General features: G+C 48.8%; 3 protein-coding genes and 1 long non-coding RNA gene across 13 annotated transcripts in view; 1 reads left to right on the forward strand and 3 right to left on the reverse strand.

The window, feature by feature from the left end:
• Positions 1 to 352: 352 nt before the first annotated feature.
• On the reverse strand, positions 353 to 2,029 carry LOC136020907 (uncharacterized). The gene is made up of 2 exons (XM_065692564.1): positions 1,891 to 2,029; positions 353 to 706 (listed from the first exon to the last, which is right to left on the reverse strand). Exon 2 carries the CDS (start codon positions 639 to 641, stop codon positions 507 to 509), a length of 135 nt encoding a protein of 44 aa, XP_065548636.1. The 5' UTR covers positions 642 to 706; positions 1,891 to 2,029; the 3' UTR covers positions 353 to 506.
• Positions 2,030 to 3,773: 1,744 nt separating this feature from the next.
• On the reverse strand, positions 3,774 to 13,210 carry VPS33A (VPS33A core subunit of CORVET and HOPS complexes). Its single transcript, XM_065692559.1, has 13 exons — positions 13,069 to 13,210; positions 12,881 to 12,946; positions 12,681 to 12,808; positions 12,073 to 12,262; positions 11,179 to 11,295; positions 10,455 to 10,629; positions 9,597 to 9,790; positions 7,829 to 7,955; positions 7,566 to 7,633; positions 6,941 to 7,078; positions 6,433 to 6,570; positions 6,106 to 6,274; positions 3,774 to 5,580 (listed from the first exon to the last, which is right to left on the reverse strand). The coding sequence occupies exons 1-13, from the start codon at positions 13,168 to 13,170 to the stop codon at positions 5,387 to 5,389; spliced, it is 1,806 nt and encodes a 601-aa protein (XP_065548631.1). The 5' UTR covers positions 13,171 to 13,210; the 3' UTR covers positions 3,774 to 5,386.
• Positions 13,211 to 14,131: 921 nt separating this feature from the next.
• CLIP1 (CAP-Gly domain containing linker protein 1) overlaps positions 14,132 to 19,722 on the reverse strand; it is a 68,360-nt gene continuing 62,769 nt past the window's right edge. For all 10 annotated transcript variants that reach the window (XM_065692556.1, XM_065692553.1, XM_065692555.1 and 7 more), the window contains 5 exons: positions 18,025 to 18,142; positions 17,461 to 17,617; positions 16,785 to 16,834; positions 15,330 to 15,454; positions 14,132 to 14,718 (listed from right to left, as the gene is read on the reverse strand). In XM_065692556.1, coding sequence (XP_065548628.1) covers positions 14,496 to 14,718; positions 15,330 to 15,454; positions 16,785 to 16,834; positions 17,461 to 17,617; positions 18,025 to 18,142 — 673 coding nt within the window. In that variant the 3' untranslated portion in view covers positions 14,132 to 14,495. The remainder of the gene's footprint in view (positions 14,719 to 15,329; positions 15,455 to 16,784; positions 16,835 to 17,460; positions 17,618 to 18,024; positions 18,143 to 19,722) is intronic.
• On the forward strand, positions 14,402 to 18,182 carry LOC136020908 (uncharacterized). Its single transcript, XR_010615558.1, has 2 exons — positions 14,402 to 17,150; positions 17,330 to 18,182. It is a non-coding gene; the product is annotated as an uncharacterized LOC136020908 (long non-coding RNA).

Genomic DNA, 19,722 nt, shown 5'->3' on the forward strand with positions numbered 1-19,722 from the left:
ATATCCTCCTAAAACTGCAGGAAGAGGGAAACCTTGTGCTGATTTGAGATGTCTTTTTCCAGAACATCTAAAAATAATTACAAGTAATTTCTGTATCTCAGCCTTCACACCCTTAATGAGGCAGAGTTGGACAAGGCAGGGCTTGTTCCTATGAGATAGTGGTCATGTTTGAATTGTGTTGCGTTCCTCCTCTCCATCCGCTGTGCTTGGCAGGCTGCTGTGCATGGGGTGGGAATCTCAGGATAAAACTGCTGGGAGGCTTTTAAACATTTTGAGGGACAGGGGCAAATGTGTAGGAGCCACAAAGAAGCTGCAAGAGCCACACAGATCAGTAAAGTGCATGCATGTAGATGCTTTGGAAACCTTTATTGTTTTTACATAAGAAAATAAGACTGTGATTAGGCAGTAATGAAACAAAACACTTGCAGGAGGAAGGGACCATTCCGTGTGATGAGCAGATGCACAGGATGAGCTGCACGGTGGAACCTGTTCCCTTTGGAGAGCGCTCATTTAAGCACCAAGAAATACGTCGTCCATCCAGCGAGCAGCAGCGCCCCGACCAACACGGTGTAACTGAAGAGCACGAAGGCCAGCAGCTCCCTCAGCACCTTCAGGAAGTGGATGGTGAAGGAGTCCGGCATGGTTCTCCCCGGCACTGTGCAGGTAGGGTCTCTGGGGCTGGCTGCCTCTGTGCTCCTCCTGCTCTCTGAGGAAAGGGACAGGATGAATGTTTCTGAGCAAGGAGACTGCAGAGCTGATGAGGTGGCTCTAATGTGGGGAGAAATGGCTGCGTTCAGGAGGGGTAATGTCCACCCATCCTTCTTAAGAGGTTGTCACTGTCAGGTTGTACTTGTGTGTGCTTTTTCAGAGCCCTGTCCAGGGCTGCCGAGCTACAGTGTTGAAAAAGAGTTTGGGATCTGATCATTGTCTCCGTATCAGGACTGGTAATTAAGCAAATTAAAACACAGCCACACAGAGGCACTGTTGGTATGGGGAGAGGCCCCTACAGAGTCCAGCTGGCTCCTGGGATCTTCCCCTCTGTGTCAGTGGCAGTGCATCTGGGAAGCTTCATGTCCAGAGTGGTTGCTGATGGTGCATTACCAACAATGTGTTCTGATCAAAGTGGTCAATTCCTCCAAGGAAGCCACCATTAATATTTAATGATATAATTGCATCTAATGGAGATACTGGCAGAAACTGAGCCTTTTGTTTAAGAAGGATGAAAACTGGGGCTTAAATACAAGTTTGCACAGGCAAATATTTATATCTCATGTTAAAAATAACCCTTAAATGGAAGACATGGGATAAGATGCTTTAGAATTCGTCTTCTAGCTGTATCTTAAAGTCATCTTTGCACATAATTTTAGAAGTGATTGTTCATTTGTTAGTTTCATACAAAATCTGAACTCCTTCACAAAAGTTCTTGGTTCCTTAAGACTTAAAGCTGTGAAGACCCACGTAAAAAATTCTACCATCTCTCCAATTTACGTATTCTTTTCAATTTTGATCATAACTGTGGCTGGTTGAATATAGCCACACTCTTGGTCAAACACATAAAAGGGGATTTAAAACCAGACATAAGATAAATCTAACCTGAAAGGGTTATTTCTCTTCTAAACAGTGTAAAGCCAGCAAAGTAAACTGAATTCCCACTCAGATACTTAGAATATTTTTTAGGAGCTTTTGTGATAAAGAGTTCACTTTTTGGTCTTATTAAAGAGTTCAGTCGTTTCACTCTAAGCTCAAGCACATGTATACACCAAAGGAGCTATTGCAGTTTAAAACCAGGCATGGTTTCCTGTTGTTTGGAGCATTCAGTTTTTCTATCTATAGACTTTACATGATTTCTGCTTGTCTAAAAAGAAGTGGATAAAGAAATAAGCTGCTTACCCCAGTAGATGATGGGCTCTACTTTTTAAAGTTCCTGTTTCTCTCTAGTTCATCTGCAGCTGTCCCTTGAATTTCTGCCTTCTAACGGGTTTCTGCTGTAGTTTGATCCCTTTCTGCTCTGCTCATCCGGGAGCCAGAAGTAATGATGTGGTGTTTGCAGCCCGCACGAGGACTAATGCACTAGGTGTGGCCAGGACCAGTTATGATATGACATAGCACAGCAAAACAGAGCATGCCAAATAGCTCCCCTTCCCCAGAGTGCTTTTGTGAACAGTATTGGGTGAAGTTGAGCACCACGGCTTAGTGTTACCAGGTCAAAACTGCATTTGCTTAAATGTATGCTTTGTTTTCCTCTAGGAAAGTGTTGTATCACTTTATCCTGCAGTTACACGTCATTCTCTAGTTATGTGGAATGCTGTTGTGCCTCTTGCTCCATTCTCTGAGAGCCCAGTGCTCAGGGAGAAGGATGCTCACATGGGGATCATCTCAGGTCAGCAGCACTTGGTGTACCTGTATGAACTGAGTCGGCCTCTTGTCAAACAAGAGTGAGTGCTGAAGCCTCACTGCTCACTGTGCTGTCACTAGTTCACTGATCTACCTTAACCCTGCACACCCAGTCACCTTTACCTTTTAGGGAGTGAGCACTCTTGCAGCAGGGGGGAGGAGGGAGATAAGCTATGTATTTATTTTTAGCAAAACTGTTTTCTGATAATATTCTATGAAAAGAGAAATTCTCCTGGGCTGGAGGTTGGGTAATGATTTCTGTATGGTTTTTGCTTGTAAACCAGACAAATGCATACAGCAGAGAGAGGGAAGAGTATGTACTGCAAATCAAATCTCTTATTCACAAAGATATTATGATGTAGAAAATGGCCCCATAATTTAATTAGGCTCTCTTGTTATCAAATTATTACCCGCGTGGTCAGCAAGGCCTTAGCCAGAAGCAGAACATAATCGAGATGCTCAGGAAGCCTGTTAAGAAGTAATTGCTCCTCCAGAGAATTGATCAACGTCAGGATGGCTTTTAGTTTGTGTTCTTGTTGTTGAAGAGTTCCAGGAAGACTTTGTTCAGGGTGAGCGTCCACATGGCTCCAGCTCAGTGGTGGTGCAGGGCTACACTGCAGAAGATCTGCAGCAGTAGTGTTGATAAATTAGAGTTTACCAAGTGTTGGGTGTGAGCTAGCTTCAAAGTAGGTTTTACCTTTAGTGTCAATAACAAATAACCATGTTTGGTGGGCCAAATGAAAAGGTAAGCAAGCTCTTGAATGGGTTCCTTTATTTGCTTGTGTAGCTTTTACATGTCGTGGCTGCAGTTCACAAACCAGGCTGAGCAGTGCTGTAATTTCCTTGTGATTAGTTCAATTTTTGAGATCAAAAAAAAAGAATAAAATCTGGAAATGGTGGTACTACAGCAGACTCTCAGGGCTCAGCAAAGGACACTGTCAGGATTGCACTGACTCACATCATTGTTTCTTGCTCTTCTTTGCCCAGTAACATCTCAGTTTTGAGCCAAACCCACTTTTCTTTTTAAATACTATGAAATTAGCTACTTTACAGTGGATCTCCAGCAAAACCTCAGAGCAAGGCAGCTCATACTTGCTCCTTACATTGTTGTCAAAGTTGCAGCACGTTTTGTTTCTGCAAGATGTGTGCAAATTGCCCACCTAAATTAAAGTCTCAAATGATTAAAAATGTATCTATCTTTCTTCAGAAGTCAAGAAATCCCGTAAGTAGTTCTGAGGTAGTATGTTCAGGTGCAGAACAGAATGGAATTAGTGTGCAAACTGAAAGAAAAAGCATTGAGCTGTTCAGAGAAATAGCTTCAATTCAAGTAACTCAGTTATCCTGGGGCAGGGGGAGAAGGACACAGTGACCACAGTGCAGAGGTTTGGTTTATTTTATTTAGGTTTGTATTCCAGTGAAAGAGAGAGAAACACATCCAAAAGACCAAATACAGTTTTTATTTTGTTCTAATGAACCAAGTGAGTTATGCAGACAGAGGGGCTCTGTGACGGGCCTCATTTGGCAGAACTCAGTCTTACAAAACAAGATGGAAACCCACAGTCATAAGTGTAACACCTTGGCAAAATGAAGGCGGTTTTGGGATGTGTTGTGCATTCGGCAGGATAACTGAGAGCAGCTGTGTTTGCTGAGAGTGACTTAAGGTGTGGGATGGGGTTTTTTCAGTTGTTTTTCACTATTTAAAACAGTCCCCAGTGGTTGCTGGAGAAGCATGTGAGTAGAGTGGTGGTGACCATGGAGCAAGAAGGCTGAGGCACAGCACCAGACTCTGGCAGTGGCAGCTGCACAGGCCTAAGCAAGGAGCCTGCTCTGCCTTTCCATTCCCTAGCCATTAGCAAGGCCAAGTCTCTAAGAGCTGAAGCAGCCTCTACCACACATTGGTTCAGCAATGCCAGGGGCCCTGCCACCAAGACCATGGAAAATTCCATTTTATGATGTTGAGCTCTGTAATAGCTTGTGGCAGCAAGTCCCACAGTTTATAAACTGAACAGGGAGAGTGAAGAAGTGTCTGTTTGAAACCCACTGTTTACTAGGTCACTGACATAGCTATTTTTGGCCCAAGTCCCATGCAGGGACTGTTTGTGTCTTCAGACATTAGCTTTTGACATACTGATGTAATTTATATCCTGGAGTAGCTTTCCTGAGTCAGGTGGGTGGACCCAGGACAAACAAGCCTTCAGAGGGCGACTGCAGTGAAAGGCTCAAGCATCTCCCTCATAATTTGGGTGCAGTTGCTTGTTTTCATAGTCAGTGTTGTTGACGTGCATGTGGATAGTTCAACGTTTAACTGTTGCTGCAGGAAACCCAAAGAACGTCTTGGTCAAAGTGTGCAGGACGGTGGATTTGAGTGTGGCCTGCAGGTACCTCACCATAACAGCCAGCTTGTAAGACCCAGCACAGACCAAGAATGTCTTGCAGCTGCATTGTTCTGGATGCCTGAGAGCTGGGAAGTTTGTAAACATATGCAGTGAAAAAGTTACTGCTTCCCCTTTACAGGAGTTCTCTTTCCATTGTGGAGTCAGCTGGGGATATTGGTATGACAGCAGGACAGAAAACATCCTGCCTTCTCAGCACCTTAGGAGGGTAAAAAAAAGGAATAATCACATTTCCTACTGCAAATAAACTGAAAGGGGAGAAAAAAAGCAGCAATTTGCCAAATGGAGGCTCCAGGCCCCCTGCCACCCCATCACTTGTTTGCCAATCCAGACCACGAGCTGTTTATTTCATTGTTAGTGCCTTTCAGCTCTGAAGAAGCTGAAGTAGCTCTAAAGGAGCTACTTTGTCTACTAGAAGTTCCACAAACAGCAGGAACCCAAATGCAGAGAGGGATGAGGGTAATTGCATCATGAGCTGGTCTCAGGAGAGCTTCTTGCACTGTCTTGTTTCCCCAACATTCAAGCCATGCCAAAAGACCAGAAGCCGACGTGCTTGTGTCCACAAGGCCTCTCACCTTCACTGTCTCTTACCACAGACCCTAGAATGGGGCAGGCTCCAGTTTTTCCATCAAGGATTTCATCCAGGTTGTCCCATTGATCAGTTTTGTAGTGGCAATGACATATTCTGTGCCTCCATCTTCCATCTGGGACAGAAATCTCAGTGCAGCAATTTCTGCGTACGTTACCCCTCCCAGGAAGAACACCAGAGTGACTCTGTTCTCACCGTGTTGACCTGTGTGTTCAGAGACATTTACAGGTTGTAGTTTTACATCAACTGTCAGTCAGACTCAAAGTAACCTAAAACTAAAAGACAGCAGCTGAATTAGAGGAGAAACCTATTGGGCAAAGCACTAGGCCTAGGAATGCAGACTCTCCTCCCAGCTCTGGAGTCTTTTTAGAGGATGTGCTCCTGCCTGCCCAGGCTTAAGACTAGGGAGTGCAAAGTAATGTTAAACTCACAGTGTAAGGTTAGGGCTTATTTAAGAACTCTCATAAGAAGTTAAAACGTGTAGCTCTGTTCTGTCTTCAGTGCACATGGTGCTGTGCATTAACAGCAGGCTGAGTTTGTGACTGGATGTTTTAAAGAGGCCAGGAAGCTATCTGTCCAAAATAGCTTTGGTAGACCTAATACTACAGTGGGACAGGGAGATGAGATAGGTGCCTAGACTCTGATTTCAGTTTGCTTCGCTCCATTGCACTGCATGCCACACAGACATGCATCTCCCTTTCAAAAATGGGAAAACAAAGCAAAACTCACGCTTTTTCTGAAGGCCAGTGGGTAGCTGCTGTCTCTCCTCAAAATGGGGACCCGGCAGCATCTTCAGAACCTCTTCTATGCTCCTCCACCCTGGGCGAGCCAGTAGCTGTGCCAGGCGGACACTCAGCGGTGCGTAGCCACTGTACACATAGGAGATGTCGTTGGGGTTCTGCAGGAGAGAGCAGAGTGTGAGCAGTGGGTGAGAGCTGCTCCATGCTGCAAAACAGCACCATAAACCAGTAATAATTAAAGAAAGATGAAGGTTTTCCTGCTGCACACAATTCTGTGTTGTTAGATGTAATGTTCACTGTGGAGGTGTCTGTTTACCTGTTCATTGACATCATCCATCCATAAGCGCAGGGTTTTCCTGATCGTTGGGTAGTTATTCCTACCGCCTGTCTGAGGTTTCAGGAGTCCAGCCTTCTCCAAGTTGTTTAAGGTCAATATATGTTCATAGCCATAAGTCTGCAATATGAAAAATCCACTTTTAATACCATGTCAATAATCCATGACCAGAGTGTTTGAAAAATATAAAGGCAAACATGTTCATTTCAAAAAGCTTTTTGGTTAATCTGAAGTGTTTAAGTCACGACAGTAAAAAGTGCAGTGATGTAAAACCCCTCTGTACCTACATGTTGTAAAACACATATCAGCACCTCCTGAGCCATTGCTGTCAGCCCACCCAGAAGCCTCAGTATTCCCTCTGCACACACTGGCAGTCAGCACTGCCCATTTGCAAGATGGGTCTGTCTAAACTACAAATGTATTTTAAAGCAGAGCTGAGGATTGGTGGGATTTTCTTAGAAATGTGTGGATCCAAAAGTTCCAGCCCAACCTGGAGAATCTCTCTTTTGTAATGGTCCAGAACCTTCTGCTTCAGTCCACTATTGCACACAGATTGCAAGCAAACGAGGCGTAGGATCTTGATTAATGGATGCTTTTGAGCTATGCAGTCTTCAATGTAATTGTTAACCTATTTTAAAAAAGATAAATAAAAATACATAAGCTATTATTTAAGGACCTACTGAAGTGCCTACAAGACCTGGAATGAAAGACCTGGTTTTGCCCAGTATCTCAGAAACAGCGAGAAAGAGGGGGCAGTTGCTCTCCAGGCACCTCAAGACCAGTATATCAGTGATCCAGCTCTGGTTCCATCCTGTGTCTCTGAAGCACAACAGTTCCACAGTCAATAGCTAAACTTTATCTGATGCACTGAAAAAATCCCGATTACCAGTCCTCAATCTTCCCTTGATTCCTCAGACTGCAAATGTGCAAGGAGATCCACGTGAGAGCTCCCAGCCTTGACACTGGAAGGAGGCAGACATCACCTACAGCAGATGTTTCCTCTAGCAAAAAAAAAACCCAAACCCCAAATGGAAAAATAACCCAGAGAAATACATTGGTTTGGGGGGTTTTATTTTCAAGACATTAAGAGTCACTAATCGTCATTATCTACTTACCTTGTCTGTGTCTATTCCAGACATGAACTCCTGTTCCACCGTTAAATTATCAAAGAAATCTTCAGATGCTTTGGGAAAAAAGAATGAAAATCAATAGAACAGCAACCAACAGCTTATTTCCTACACTGACATTTCAGCAGAGATGCACTGGATGGAGCAAAGCCAATTTCTGCCAGGCTGAATAAAGTCCATCAAACTGTCTTGCATCTTGCTGTGGTGAAATGAGTCAGAACAACTGTTACTGATGATGAAGAACTACTCACTGGTGATGTCTTTGATGAGTTCTGCAATGGAGGTGTGGTTTGCTAGAGAGCTTCTTGCTGCCTGCATGTGTGGCAGCTGTGAGACAAACTGCTTAATCTCTCCAACGGTCTTTGCGTGGTGGCGTTCCTAAAGAAAGCCATCACTTAGGTTAGGGCTCATTCAGAGTAGTAACACCAACGAGATCATTGTATCGTGACAAGGTTTTTCACTGTACTCACTGCAACAGCAGATGCTGTTAGCTAGATACAGCCTTCTAGACAAAACACTTTAAATGCTTACACTAATGCCACAGCATTACCTATAAAAGCATTTTGATCATTAGAAGAGGGAGGACATAGAACAGGATCATTAGGCTGGTTTTTCCCATTCTGCCAGTGTTGTCAGTCACTTCTTATCATGGTTTGGGTTGGAAGGGACTTTAAAGCTCACTCAGTTCCAACCCCTGCCACAGGCAGGGACACCTTCCCCTGGAGCAGCTTGCTCCAAGCCCCTGTGTCCAACCTGGCCTTGAGCACTGCCAGGGATGGGGCAGCCACAGCTTCTCTGGGCACCCTGTGCCAGCGCCTCAGCACCCTCATAGTAAAGAATTTCTTGCTAACATCTGATTTTCTCCATCTTTATCAGGCTTCAGCCATCACTCTCTGCTCCTGTTTCCCAGGAAAAGTACCTTTTTCAGGCAAAGATGAGGTACTTTGCTAGCTGCTAGTAAACACAATGCTGTAGGCAAACAAACTCAGAGATGGAGACATTTCCCCCCCCAAACAGTAGTGAAAGGTGCTGAGGAACTGGGTTGGTGGGGTCTGTGTCGCTTGTGAGCAGGAGCCTGCCATTCACTGTACCTGGCTGTAACAATGTCCCATGTTTAGAGCAAGGACCTGATGAAGCACAGTGCAGAGCAGTGCAGAGATCTGTGTTTCATTTGTGCCTCTTGCTGCAACTTGGAATAAAAATAATCATTTGACTCATGTGGAGGATTTAAATGGGCAGGTGCAGGCAGGAGGGTGATAATGACGCAGCCTGCAATGAAGGAGTCCTCTGCTGCCAATGTGCCACTGCTTCATTATCACCTATTACCTCTGACAGTTTAAGTTCCCTGTTTTTTTAACAACCAGTATGAATAATCTATCTTTAGCACCTTCACCTTTAATATTGCAATAACAGTTACTAGGGGATGAGGCTGAGCACGCACTACTTCAGTTAAGGTACCGCTGCCTTGTCATAAATGTGGCCAAAGTGAAGAGGCAAAGAAAAACCCCAAGGAAACACAATCAAACAGTGTAACAGGGCCTCTTGAGGTCTGCAAGCAGAAACCCGGGATCCCAGCTTCCTTGTGAATCATCAACAGGATGTTTTTCAACAAAACCACAAACGCAGCCCACAGCACGCTCCACCTTTATCTAAGGTGACACGTGAGTGTGAACTGACAGGTCAAACCTCCTGTAAGGCAAGTGTTGCTCTCACATTCCTGTTGGTTTTTACACTAGCCATAATGCTTAATGCTCTAGGAATGCACATTCTGGAGTTCTGTTTCTTAAAGCCTTTTCTCTGCATCCTCAGTGAGGACAGAGCGAAAAGGACGTTTCATTTAACAGGTACCAACAGTGGAATTGACCAGTACGCTAAAACAGACTCCCTGGTTTTGATCTGGCTGAGGGATTACTCCACAGCAACAGCTCGAGCTGCCAATCACAGCCCTGCTCAATGCAGACTATGACTTCTCTGGCACCAAGAATGCCCAAAGGATGCACAGTCGGATCCAGGCCTCACCTCAAAGGCTGCGGAGATGATCTTGGCTTTCTTGCTCAGCACTGACCCCACAGCATTGAAGTTCTTGTCTCGGATTTCAGCATAGAGCTCTTCAGCAGAGTTGAGCTGGAGCTTCTTGGGTTCTGTGGGGAGATCTTTCCCACCCTCACCCTGCTTCTTCGGGGCAAACTTCTCGGGAGGGAGTTTCACGTAAGCTACAAAAATGTAGAGAAATAACCCTTAGAGAGGGGAACTTCAGCAGAAGTAAAGATACGGAAATGCATCCCCTGAGCAGGAAACAGGTCTGAGCAGCAAGGCTTATACAAACTCCCCGAAAGCTCAGTGCATATGTGTTCATCCCAGGGACTCAGAGACCTACACAGACATGATCAGAACCCAAGTGCTAACCATCAAGCTTTCAATAAGGCCTGGAGACAGCCTTCCAGTCACTACAGCAGGAGGGAATAAAACCCCTCAGTGCCTCTCTGCAGTTACTCTTTGTACCTCCTGAAGAGCCAGAGACCGCTCTGAACAGCCTTTCACAAACTGCTCCTGTTCTCACAGCGTGGTACCTGAGCTCAGCGGCCTGGAGGGTGAAGCACACCCTAACATCTGTACCCCCACACCATGTGCTCTGTGCCACTGTGCCTGCCCCCAGCCCACATCCACAATGTGCCCGTCCAGGCACCAGGCCCTGCTCTCACCTTCTCTTCCTGTGCAAAGAGAGCCAGGGCTGATCTTTATGAGCTCTAGCTTGGGACTGAACCATCCCTGCACCACGGTCCAGTGAGCTGCTCCCACATCGAAGTCATTCAGTGAAGCAGAAAGGCACCTGAGACGCCTCAGCCTGCCGGGGAACCCTCGCTCCGCAGTACTCACTGTTCTGGATCCCATAGATTTCATCTATCAGCCCCTCATAGGTGAGCTGCGTGGCCAGCGGCGTCAGCAGGTCCACGTTGCGGTCCAGCAACAAGAGCGTGTCGAAGACGGGAAATATCGAGTTCTGGCTCCCAGGGAACTCGCGCTTCATCCTGATCATCATGTTAGCCACGTGCTGGAAAGACACCGCACCCGCCTGGTTATGGGGCAGGCCACCAGGGATGGATCTGATGTAACAGGGCCAGGACCGGAAAGAGCAAACAAAATCCTCCTGTGCTGCTCCCTGCAGCTGAGTGAGAGTGACTGCGGCCAAAGCACTGCGGTCATCTCCAGCCGCTCCCTCGCTACCAAAGGTACCAACTAAAGCACGGGTTGATCAGAGAGAAGGAAGTGGGTTACAGGGAGAGAGGAGAAAGCCAAGGCACGGGCAGCAGGTTACACATGTCCCACCTCAGTCAGCCCTTCTGCTACCAGCAACCAAGTGTTAAAACTCCACAGAAGGAACACAAAGGCAGTGCCCCTGTGAGCAAAAAGCACATGAAAACAGCAGAATCCTCGTGATGGGAAGACTTCTGGAACAGCAGAGATCGTTCTTTTGGCCAGAGGTGACAAGGACCTGAGCCCACGATCCTGAAATTCCGGTATGACACCGGGGTCCCTGGCTGGAATCAGAAACCCCAGGGGCGGTCCCACAGAACAAGATGGGATTTCCCATTTGCCTCACCCGAGCACACTCGCCCTTCCCGAAGATCTGCGGGATGGTTCCGTACAGAGCCTGCAGCGTCATCAGCCCCTTCGCTGCGTGGTACAGACTCGTCTGGTCGCTCTCCAGGTAGCATTCCTACACAACAAGAGGGATTCCTGATGGAAGGTGCTCGCACACCAGCTCCCCAGCAGAATGTGGTCCTTGTGAAGAGTTCAGAGGAGACACAGGCTGGGAAAAGACTGTGGCTGTTGACAGATACGAACCCTATCGGTGCTGTCACTGCGTCAGATCACTGACCAGACGCTGCGGTGATTTTGAACTCCACACCACTCGCGGTTTGATGGAGAGAACAAAGACGGCCAGAAAGCAAGTACAGAGAGTCCATCCCTCTAATCTAGGCCGAGCCGAGCACACAGCGCCTCACCACAGCTACCGACAAGCGGCAGCAAGCCCCAGCGTGTCCTCTGGGCTACGCTTAACAAGTCAGCAACGGCCAAAGAAACTCTCGGACTTTGCTGTCCCCAGACACAGCATTCTGAGGGAACAGGCCATGCCGCTGGTACGTGTCAGCTGTTAGCTCTTGGTGCAGTTTAGAGCACGGCATTAACCATTATGTGTGGCTCTTTGGCTGTGCACTGACACAAACAGTGCTGACTGTTTGCAACAGCCAAGTATTTTAACCCTCCTGAGTGCTCAGCTTGTGCAAACAGCACCGGCAGCTACAGGCGGCGGAACTGGGGTGCAGCTCAGTGTCAGAAAACAGAGAGCAGCCACGGCTCAGTGCAGCACCGGGATCAGGCCACGTGCGCGCTGCAAGGCCTGTCCCTGATGCACAGTCAAACCCTGAGAGCCTCTGGACCGAACCCCAACAGCACAAAACCACAGCATGGTTCTCCTCGGACGAGTGCTCACCTTGAAGGCGCTCTCGGCCTCCATGGAGAGCAGGTCCCCATCAAAGGGAATGAGGTCCAGGCTGTACTGCTCGCGGTGGATGAAGGACCCCAGCACGCCCTGCTCCTTCAGCCACTGCTCGCACAGCAGGCTGCGGCGCGGCACGAACAGGATGTGGAAGTCCCTCTGAGGAGAGCGGCCTCTGTCCTCCCTGCAGAGTCACAGCACAGGTAACAGCATGGAGCGCGGGCTGGGGGCACGCAATGCCAACGGAACGGGAATGCTGCACGTGGCTGTTATTACCGATTGCAGCTACTAGCTTGGAGTCGTTTACCCCCTGCACCCACAGGACTGAACCCAGGGCGCGGCTTTCCTGCAGTTCTCTGCAGTCAAAGCAGGCGTCATTCCAGCTAATCCGAAGGAACGTGTGCCTTCCCAACAAGGAATGAGCCCTGCATCACGACCCACGGCGACACCCGCTGCAGCGCCTCACACCCCAACCCGAGCCCTGAAGCAGCCGCGCTGCAGCCTCCTTCCAGCCCACAGGTGACAAACCCGGTGTGGCGGCTCCAGGCCCAGCCCGTCCCCTCCTGCGGGGGGAGCCCCGGACCCCGCCGCGCCCGCGGTACCTGAGCACGTTGTCGGTGATGATGTCCATGAGCTCCAGCCGGGGCCTCACGAAGAAGATGATGTTCTTGACATCGGCCTGGGGCAGGCGGCCGGGCTTCAGCGTGAACATCTTCTCCACCTCGTGCTCCTGGGCGGGGGAGCCGCGTCAGCTCCGCGCGGCCGCAGCGCCCGCACGGCGCGGAGCCCCCCCCGCCCTTACCTTGAGCAGCGAGTACTGCGCGATGAGCCCGAAGGGCCCGGTCAGGGACTCGTCCCACACGATGGCCTGGGGGGGGGAGGGGAGCACGGGGGGGGTCAGAGCGGGTCCCGCCGCTGCCCCTCCCCCCCCCGCCCCCCTCCCCTCCCCTCCCCCCCCCGCCCCCCTCCCCTCCCCTCCCCCCCCCGCACCTTGCTCCCCGCGCACTTGTCGAGGAACTCGCGCAGCTCGCGCCGCCCCGCCTCGCGCAGCGCGGTCAGGTTCACCCGCCCGGAGCTCAGGTGCGCCGCCATCGCGGAAACACCGCGCCGCTCACGTGACGGCGGCCGTCACGTGAGTCGCATCACGTGACGGAGGGGGCGCGAGAGCGACGCAGAGCGTGCGCGGCGGAACAGCGCCCTCTGGCGGAACACGCTGAGCCCGTGTCCTCCCGCCCCGCACGCCGGGCTCTACGGACGGAGCTCGGGGGTCGGCGCCGGGCAGCGACAGCGCCCGCGGGAGCGGGGTGCGCCCGGCGCCGTCCAGCCTGGCCTTGGTCACCGCCAGCGATGGGGCTGCCGTTCGAAGCTCCTTCCGCAACTGCAGGAAGCACGTGTGTGCACACGGCAACGCTGCACCACAGCCCCTCCTGCCACCGCCGCGGTTTCAGCATCAGCTGCTCCAGCGGGTATCTCCCATTGCTCTGGCAGGATTCTAATGGAACCACCCGTACAGTAAAGAACTTCGTAACGTCCAAAGCCCAGCTTCTGGCTGTGGGTTGGAGGCAGCGACACTCCAGCCATTCCCATCCCTCAGTGCTGCGAATGCTTCTCTGTTTACTCACAGGTCACCTGTGTCCCACGTGGAGCACGTCCCCTTCCTGACAGCACCCAAAGGCAGGAAAGAAAACACAGTTTCTCCTTTTTTTCTCCAAAATATAACTTTAATATATATATGCATATTTACACACGCACATCACGCACACGCTAGAGAGAAGCTGAAAGAATGCAAACCAAGGGGGGGGGTCCCCACACCAGAGCCCACCGCAGCAGCTCCGGTTCTTACCTGCTCCACGATTCACATTCACCAAACCACGGCCCGGAGCTCACGTTCACTGAGCAAAATCACAACCACAGGAGTCAAGGATAACAAAGGAAATGTCCTCAAACCCAGTCCAGTGTCCAAAAAAAAAAAAAAAAAAAACAGCTTAAAAATCTAAATGTACAAATTCAGCCTTAAAATGGTTTAGTGCAAATAGGAAAATTAACAGCATAATTTCAAGGTATTTAAATAAGCTTTAATATAACTATAGTGCTTCATTCCTATACACGTTTTCCCATCAATAGATGCAACAGCACGAGGGCATTTCTTGTTAAGAGTGGGGACAAACCCAGAACCTGGGAAGAAACAGCATAAAGTCATTTGTTAAATCATTTATTTATATTCCACTTAAAAGTTTGTTAAAGGGAGATCTGGGGCATTGAGTAGTGGAGGAGCGAAACAGTTATCAAGGTACTGATCGTGGAGCCAATGGGCCAAGGGGAAGGGGAGCGGGAGGGGCAAGAAACGGCCTTTCCTGCCCTTCAGCACAGGGCGATGCTGGTGGTGGTCAGTGGCTGCCGAGGGCTCGGTCCGGCCGTCAGAAGGTCTCGTCATCGTTGCAGTCAGCCGTCCAGTGCCCGAACACCTCGCAGGTGTCGCAGTAGGGCCGCTCCTCCCTCCTGCTGCCGTGGTAGGCGGAGTGCGGCGGCTCCTCCAGCATCTGCGCCTGCGTCGGGCAGTCCTCGGTGTCGTGAAGGTCGAAGCAGCCGCAGATGTCGCAGAAGAGGCGCGGTTTCTTCTTGGACAAACTTTCCTCCTCGCTGCAAGGGCGGCACCGGCACAAGTCAAGCAGGGGGCTCATAAAGGTGAAAGTCCCTCCCCTGCCCATTACCGAGGGAACGCCGCAGCAGTCAACTAAGACCATAAATCACAAAACCCCTTCTGGAGATCTTCAGACCCAAGTACCCCATAACCCCTTACACGGTGACACTGACTGAACAGACTGCTCCGTCTGTGTATTTGCACAGATACAGGCATTGTCCAGAAAAGAAACACAACCTGGTTTCTCTTTCCCTTCAGAGGGCAGGTCTGAGGTCACGATCCATCAAACAGGATTTAGTGCAATTTCTCCAGACTGGATCTCCCCCTCTCAGAGTAGTTACTGGCCTCTTGAGAGCAAAAATGCTCCTCCTCAACTTGGAAAGGGCCAGGCTTAACCGTGACTGACAACAAACCTGTTATGATACATCAGTGCTTGTGACTGATAACCAAAGAATCATTCTGGGCCTGAAACAGGGCTGGATTCAATTGCTGCATTCAAGGGAATGCTATGATTTTCCTTCCCAGCAGCTGCCACCAGGCTGGTGCAGCTCACAACTGACTGCTACCAACAGTTCCCAACACAAGCCAAGGTTTCCCGTAGGATTTATACCTGTCGTAGTTATTTATCTCCTCTTCGTTGCCGTTGAGGGCTGCTTCACACATTCTTTGTATTTTCAAGTTTAATTCTTCGTTTCTCCTCTGCAGATCCACTATCACTGAGTTCAGGAAGTCGATCTACGACAGTCAAGAAGAAGTCAGCAGGTTGAGGACTGAGCTTCAGAGAAACCAAGCAACAAAGCAATAACCCTCAGACTGACCTGCACAGCCCTGCATTAACTTTTACCACTGGACCGCTGGATTACACAGAGCTTCCATGGACAGGACACACAAACATCCCAAAGGACCTCCAAGACCCCCAGCACGATTTCCACCCAGGGAGCCAGGCTCTTCCTCCCAGCCAACCCCTCTGACAGCCTTTGGTGGGTCTCAAGCCACCACTGACTGCTCGACTTCCTTTTCTAATGTACATTTTGAACACAAATCCCATGTGTAATTCTGATCAGAACCGCGCCCCTGCTCCCCTGAGCCTGCAGCTCTGGTGGATACTCCAAGGGGCAGTGGGACAGCACAGCGCACCCATCAGCATCTCCCACAGAGATCGTAAGCCAGAGCACTGCTGAACGTAACTGAGCAACGCAAACTTCACACAGTGAATATGAGAAAGGAAGCCAAGAAGTGGCACAAACCTCGTGCTGATTGGGAGGAAGGGTTGTCACCAGCAGGGGAATTCAAGGAGGCAGAAAACCAGAAAAAGATTGGTGGTTAGTGAGTGTTAATTACAGACTTCTGATCTCTGCACACCCTAGGAAGGACATGAGGGATCTAACAAGGACTTCAGTCACAAGCAGAAGGTGCTTCTATTCCAACCTCGTTTCCTAGCCGCTCGTCGTTACAGGCTGCCTGTTACATGGCAGCACTTCACAAGTTCATGATCATACTCTGACACACATTGCTCCTGTTAGCCAGCACGTGTGAACTGAGCAGCTTCCTCGCTCCACTGCATGCGCAGACCCTCATTCTGAGGGAGGTTCTGCAGGTCAGCAGCAAAGACCGACATTTCCAACTGCAGGAGCTCAGCACAGGAGCTCAGCTTGCCCATTCCCCAGCACTGCAGGTTCAGTGCCCCCCCCCACCTCATTCCTCATTCTCACCCAAGAAACCCTTGGAAAGAATCCAGGGAGCAGCTCCTGAGCGTGCTCTGCTGGGCTGCACCACACCAATGGGCTGCACCACACCAATGGGCTGCACATCAGAACCTGCCACCCTGCTTTCCTGCTCGCCTCCTCCAGTCACCAGAGCTACTTCCCCAGTATCCCCCATCCCTTGGTTCTTATTATTCCCTGTCAGTCATATTTCCCTTCTGAAGCAGGTGGTTATAAACAAGATGAATGTGCCCAATATCATCCTGATTTACAGAATCTGACAGGAACTGTCTTTTGAAAAGCATCTCCTGTGCCTGCAGACGCGTGGCTGGTTTCTTATGCTGCTGTTCCACATCAAATACCTGCTTCTCCTTTGCGATTTCATCTTGAAGCAGATTAGCAGCAATGTCACCTTGAAAGGAAAAAAACCCCAAGCTGTAAGATGACACACACAGTGCCTGAATCAGAACTGAAGTCATGGCAATCTCTAGTCCTACTCTGATCACCCACTGTAAGGTCAGGGTGACTTTTGGGGGAACTGTTTTGGCTGCTGCATATTAAATACTGCGCATTACTTATTAAATACATAAAACGTGTGTAGGTGACAGCTGAGGTTCACAAACCCGCGGGGGAACGCTCCTCTGCTGCTGAGATGAGATGGAGCTCAAGAAGCAAAACATAAGAGAAGGATGAGTGGATGAAGTGTAGGAGTCTCATCCTGCGCCCAGGTAGGTGGTTTTGGTACGGTGCCTACACGGTACCTGGGATCAGCCTGAGAGAGGCTCTTGCACAGAAGCCAAACCACGAACAGGATAAAGTTTTATGGCTTCTACACATGATTCATTTCAATTCAGATCAACCCCACACCCGTGTCAATAGGGTTCATGGGCAGCTTTCACTCTTTCAGGTTTCCTTCATGCAAATCTTAGGTGCGTTCTACAGGAGGCAGTTAAGGCTCCTTTCACCACCTGGCAGCAGGGGCAAAAATCTACGAGGCTGAAGCTGAAGGCACAGAGTCCGTGGAGAGGCCGCTCTTACCTGAGGAGCCCATTACAGTTAAAGGCTGCTCGTTGTTCTTGAGCTTTTGCTCCAAGCTCTTCACCTTTTCCTCGAGCTGCAGTTTGTCAGATTCCAGCGACTTCACCACTGACTGCAGGGTTTTCGCAGAGGCGTTTTCCCCGCGGAGCACCGTGATCTGTAAGAGTCAGTGAGGAATGCCCGGACATTCCAGAATGAGCTCGGGGCACCAGGGCAATATCCTTAGTAAGTAGCAAGGGCTAAACAACCCCCACAGGTACACGCTGGAGCTCACCTAACCAGGCCCAGAGATCTAATGCTGAGGTTTAAATATGCTACATTAATAAAGACATCAGCCAGCTCTTCAGTAGCCAGCACACAAAGCTCCATCCCTGGCGGTGTTCAAGGCCAGGCTGGACAGAGCCTTGGGTGCCATGGTTTAGTGGGAGGTGTCCCTGCCCATGGCAGGGGGGTTGGACCTGGATGATCTTAAGGTCCTTTCCAACCCTAACTATTCTATGATTCTGTATGCTCCTAGCCATAACTCGGTCTGAAATGAAGCAACATCTCACTGTTGTCATTTACCTCGTTTCGGAGTTTTTCCAGTTCCTCATCTTTCTGTGTGATCAAGGCACTAGTAACATTGATGGATTTCTGTAAAGATGCTCTCTCTTCATCAATTTCTTTCTGTAATGTTGATTCTCTAAAAGAAAACCAAATACAACCAGAAATCACCTAAAGAATGGATTATTGTGGTCTCCTTAAAGAAGTCTAATTTAATTCCAAGTAAAAACAAGCCCCTAAGTTAAAGCACAGTAGAAATAAACCACTGCGAAGTGGTTCTTAACGAGCAGATTTCCACTCTGTACTTGACTGAGGTTTTATGTATAAAATTCAGATGTTACAACTGTGGAAACAAAGCAAAACACTTTACCTAGGGAGTACATGCCAGAATCTGCTTAGCAGCGGAGCCATTTGCATTTAAAGCAGCAAGTTAACGGACTGGGGAGATACAGGATAAAGAAACACATTGCACAATGTTCCATACAACCTAACTTCAGTTTTGTTACTTCTTGGAAGTTACTAACAAGCAACAAAACACACATGCAAAGCTCATTGTACAAACTGTCATGCAAAGCATTGATGGTGCTGGAAATATCAGCTGGTCCTCACTAATTTCAGTGGCATCGTTGGCTCCTGACACAAGTGCTTGGAAGTTCTGGTTCTGGGCCTTTAACAGAACCATTCTGGGCCTCAGCACAAACCCACTTAGGGTTTGATTCACTTCTTGGAAGAAGAGCTAAAAAGAAATCCACCAAAGCAGGAACAAACCCTTGTTGTGTCCCTGTGTCCAGCTGAGCTAATAAGAGCCACAACCTCTGCCCACAATTCCTGTCATCCTAAGGCACTACAGCTTTGACATCCTCACAGTGATGCTAACGGGTCTTAATGACAGGTCACACAAAACACACAGATGAGTGACTGTCCCCTGATGTGAGGGCTTTGGCTGTAAAAGCTCCGTACAAGCTGAAAGGGTTTGGTGTTTTTTTCTTTAAAAAGGAAATAAATAATAATAATAATAGGTTCTGTCTCCAAAATTCATGTGTAATTCTCTAGGAGGAACTCACTTTTCAGAGCCCTGGGCAGTGCCCAGCAGCCAAGTGCCCACTCTGAGCTTCTGCAGGCACAGCCACTTCTCTGTTCCATACATCTCAGTGCAGATGATGATGCTCTTGCTGCCACCAGCACTGAGCTGCTCCTTTGTCTTACTAACTAGCAGCCATGGCTGAAGACAAACTAGGCTGCCCAAATGTGTACTCACTACAGAAAAAGCAGGAGGAGCCAATACTTCAAAGGTGCCAAATGACTTAATGGTTTCACTGAAGTAACTACAGTGCCCTCCTTGAGGGCTGTTCAGGGGATTGGGAGCAGAATTCATCCCTATGTGACGATGCTCAGGAGGAAGGGACAGCTATTAACTGAAATGGAAAAAATTTCATACCCACAGTATGCACAGTTAGTGAGAGCCACGATACCCAGAGCATGAAGTACAATAAAACTCACCGACTCAATAGGAAACTCAACAATGAGAGCACAACTAATGCAATTCTTTCATTGTTAAGATTATACTCGGGAATGGAAGCAGCAAGTGGAGAATCTGGGGTTTAGAAAAGCTGATGCAGCGACCAAACAAGAACCAAAAGGTTGGTTTGGGGTTTGGTATATTTTTCACAATGAGAGAATTAAGAGAAGCAGCAACACAACAAATTGCGGACTGCACAA

This window comes from Lathamus discolor, chromosome 12 (assembly GCF_037157495.1).
Source record: "Lathamus discolor isolate bLatDis1 chromosome 12, bLatDis1.hap1, whole genome shotgun sequence".
NCBI lineage: Eukaryota > Metazoa > Chordata > Aves > Psittaciformes > Psittacidae > Lathamus > Lathamus discolor.

Coding starts and splice junctions, on each gene's coding strand:
- LOC136020907 (XM_065692564.1), bottom strand. CDS start 641: ATGCCGGACTCCTTCACCATCCACTTCCTGAAGGTGCTGAGGGAGCTG.
- VPS33A (XM_065692559.1), bottom strand. CDS start 13,170: ATGGCGGCGCACCTGAGCTCCGGGCGGGTGAACCTGACCGCGCTGCGC. Junction 7,956..9,596: donor TCATCTCCGCAGCCTTTGAG/GTGAGGCCTGGA, acceptor GGCTTTCTTTAG/GAACGCCACCACGCAAAGAC. Junction 7,634..7,828: donor ACTCATCAAAGACATCACCA/GTGAGTAGTTCT, acceptor TTTTTCCCAAAG/CATCTGAAGATTTCTTTGAT.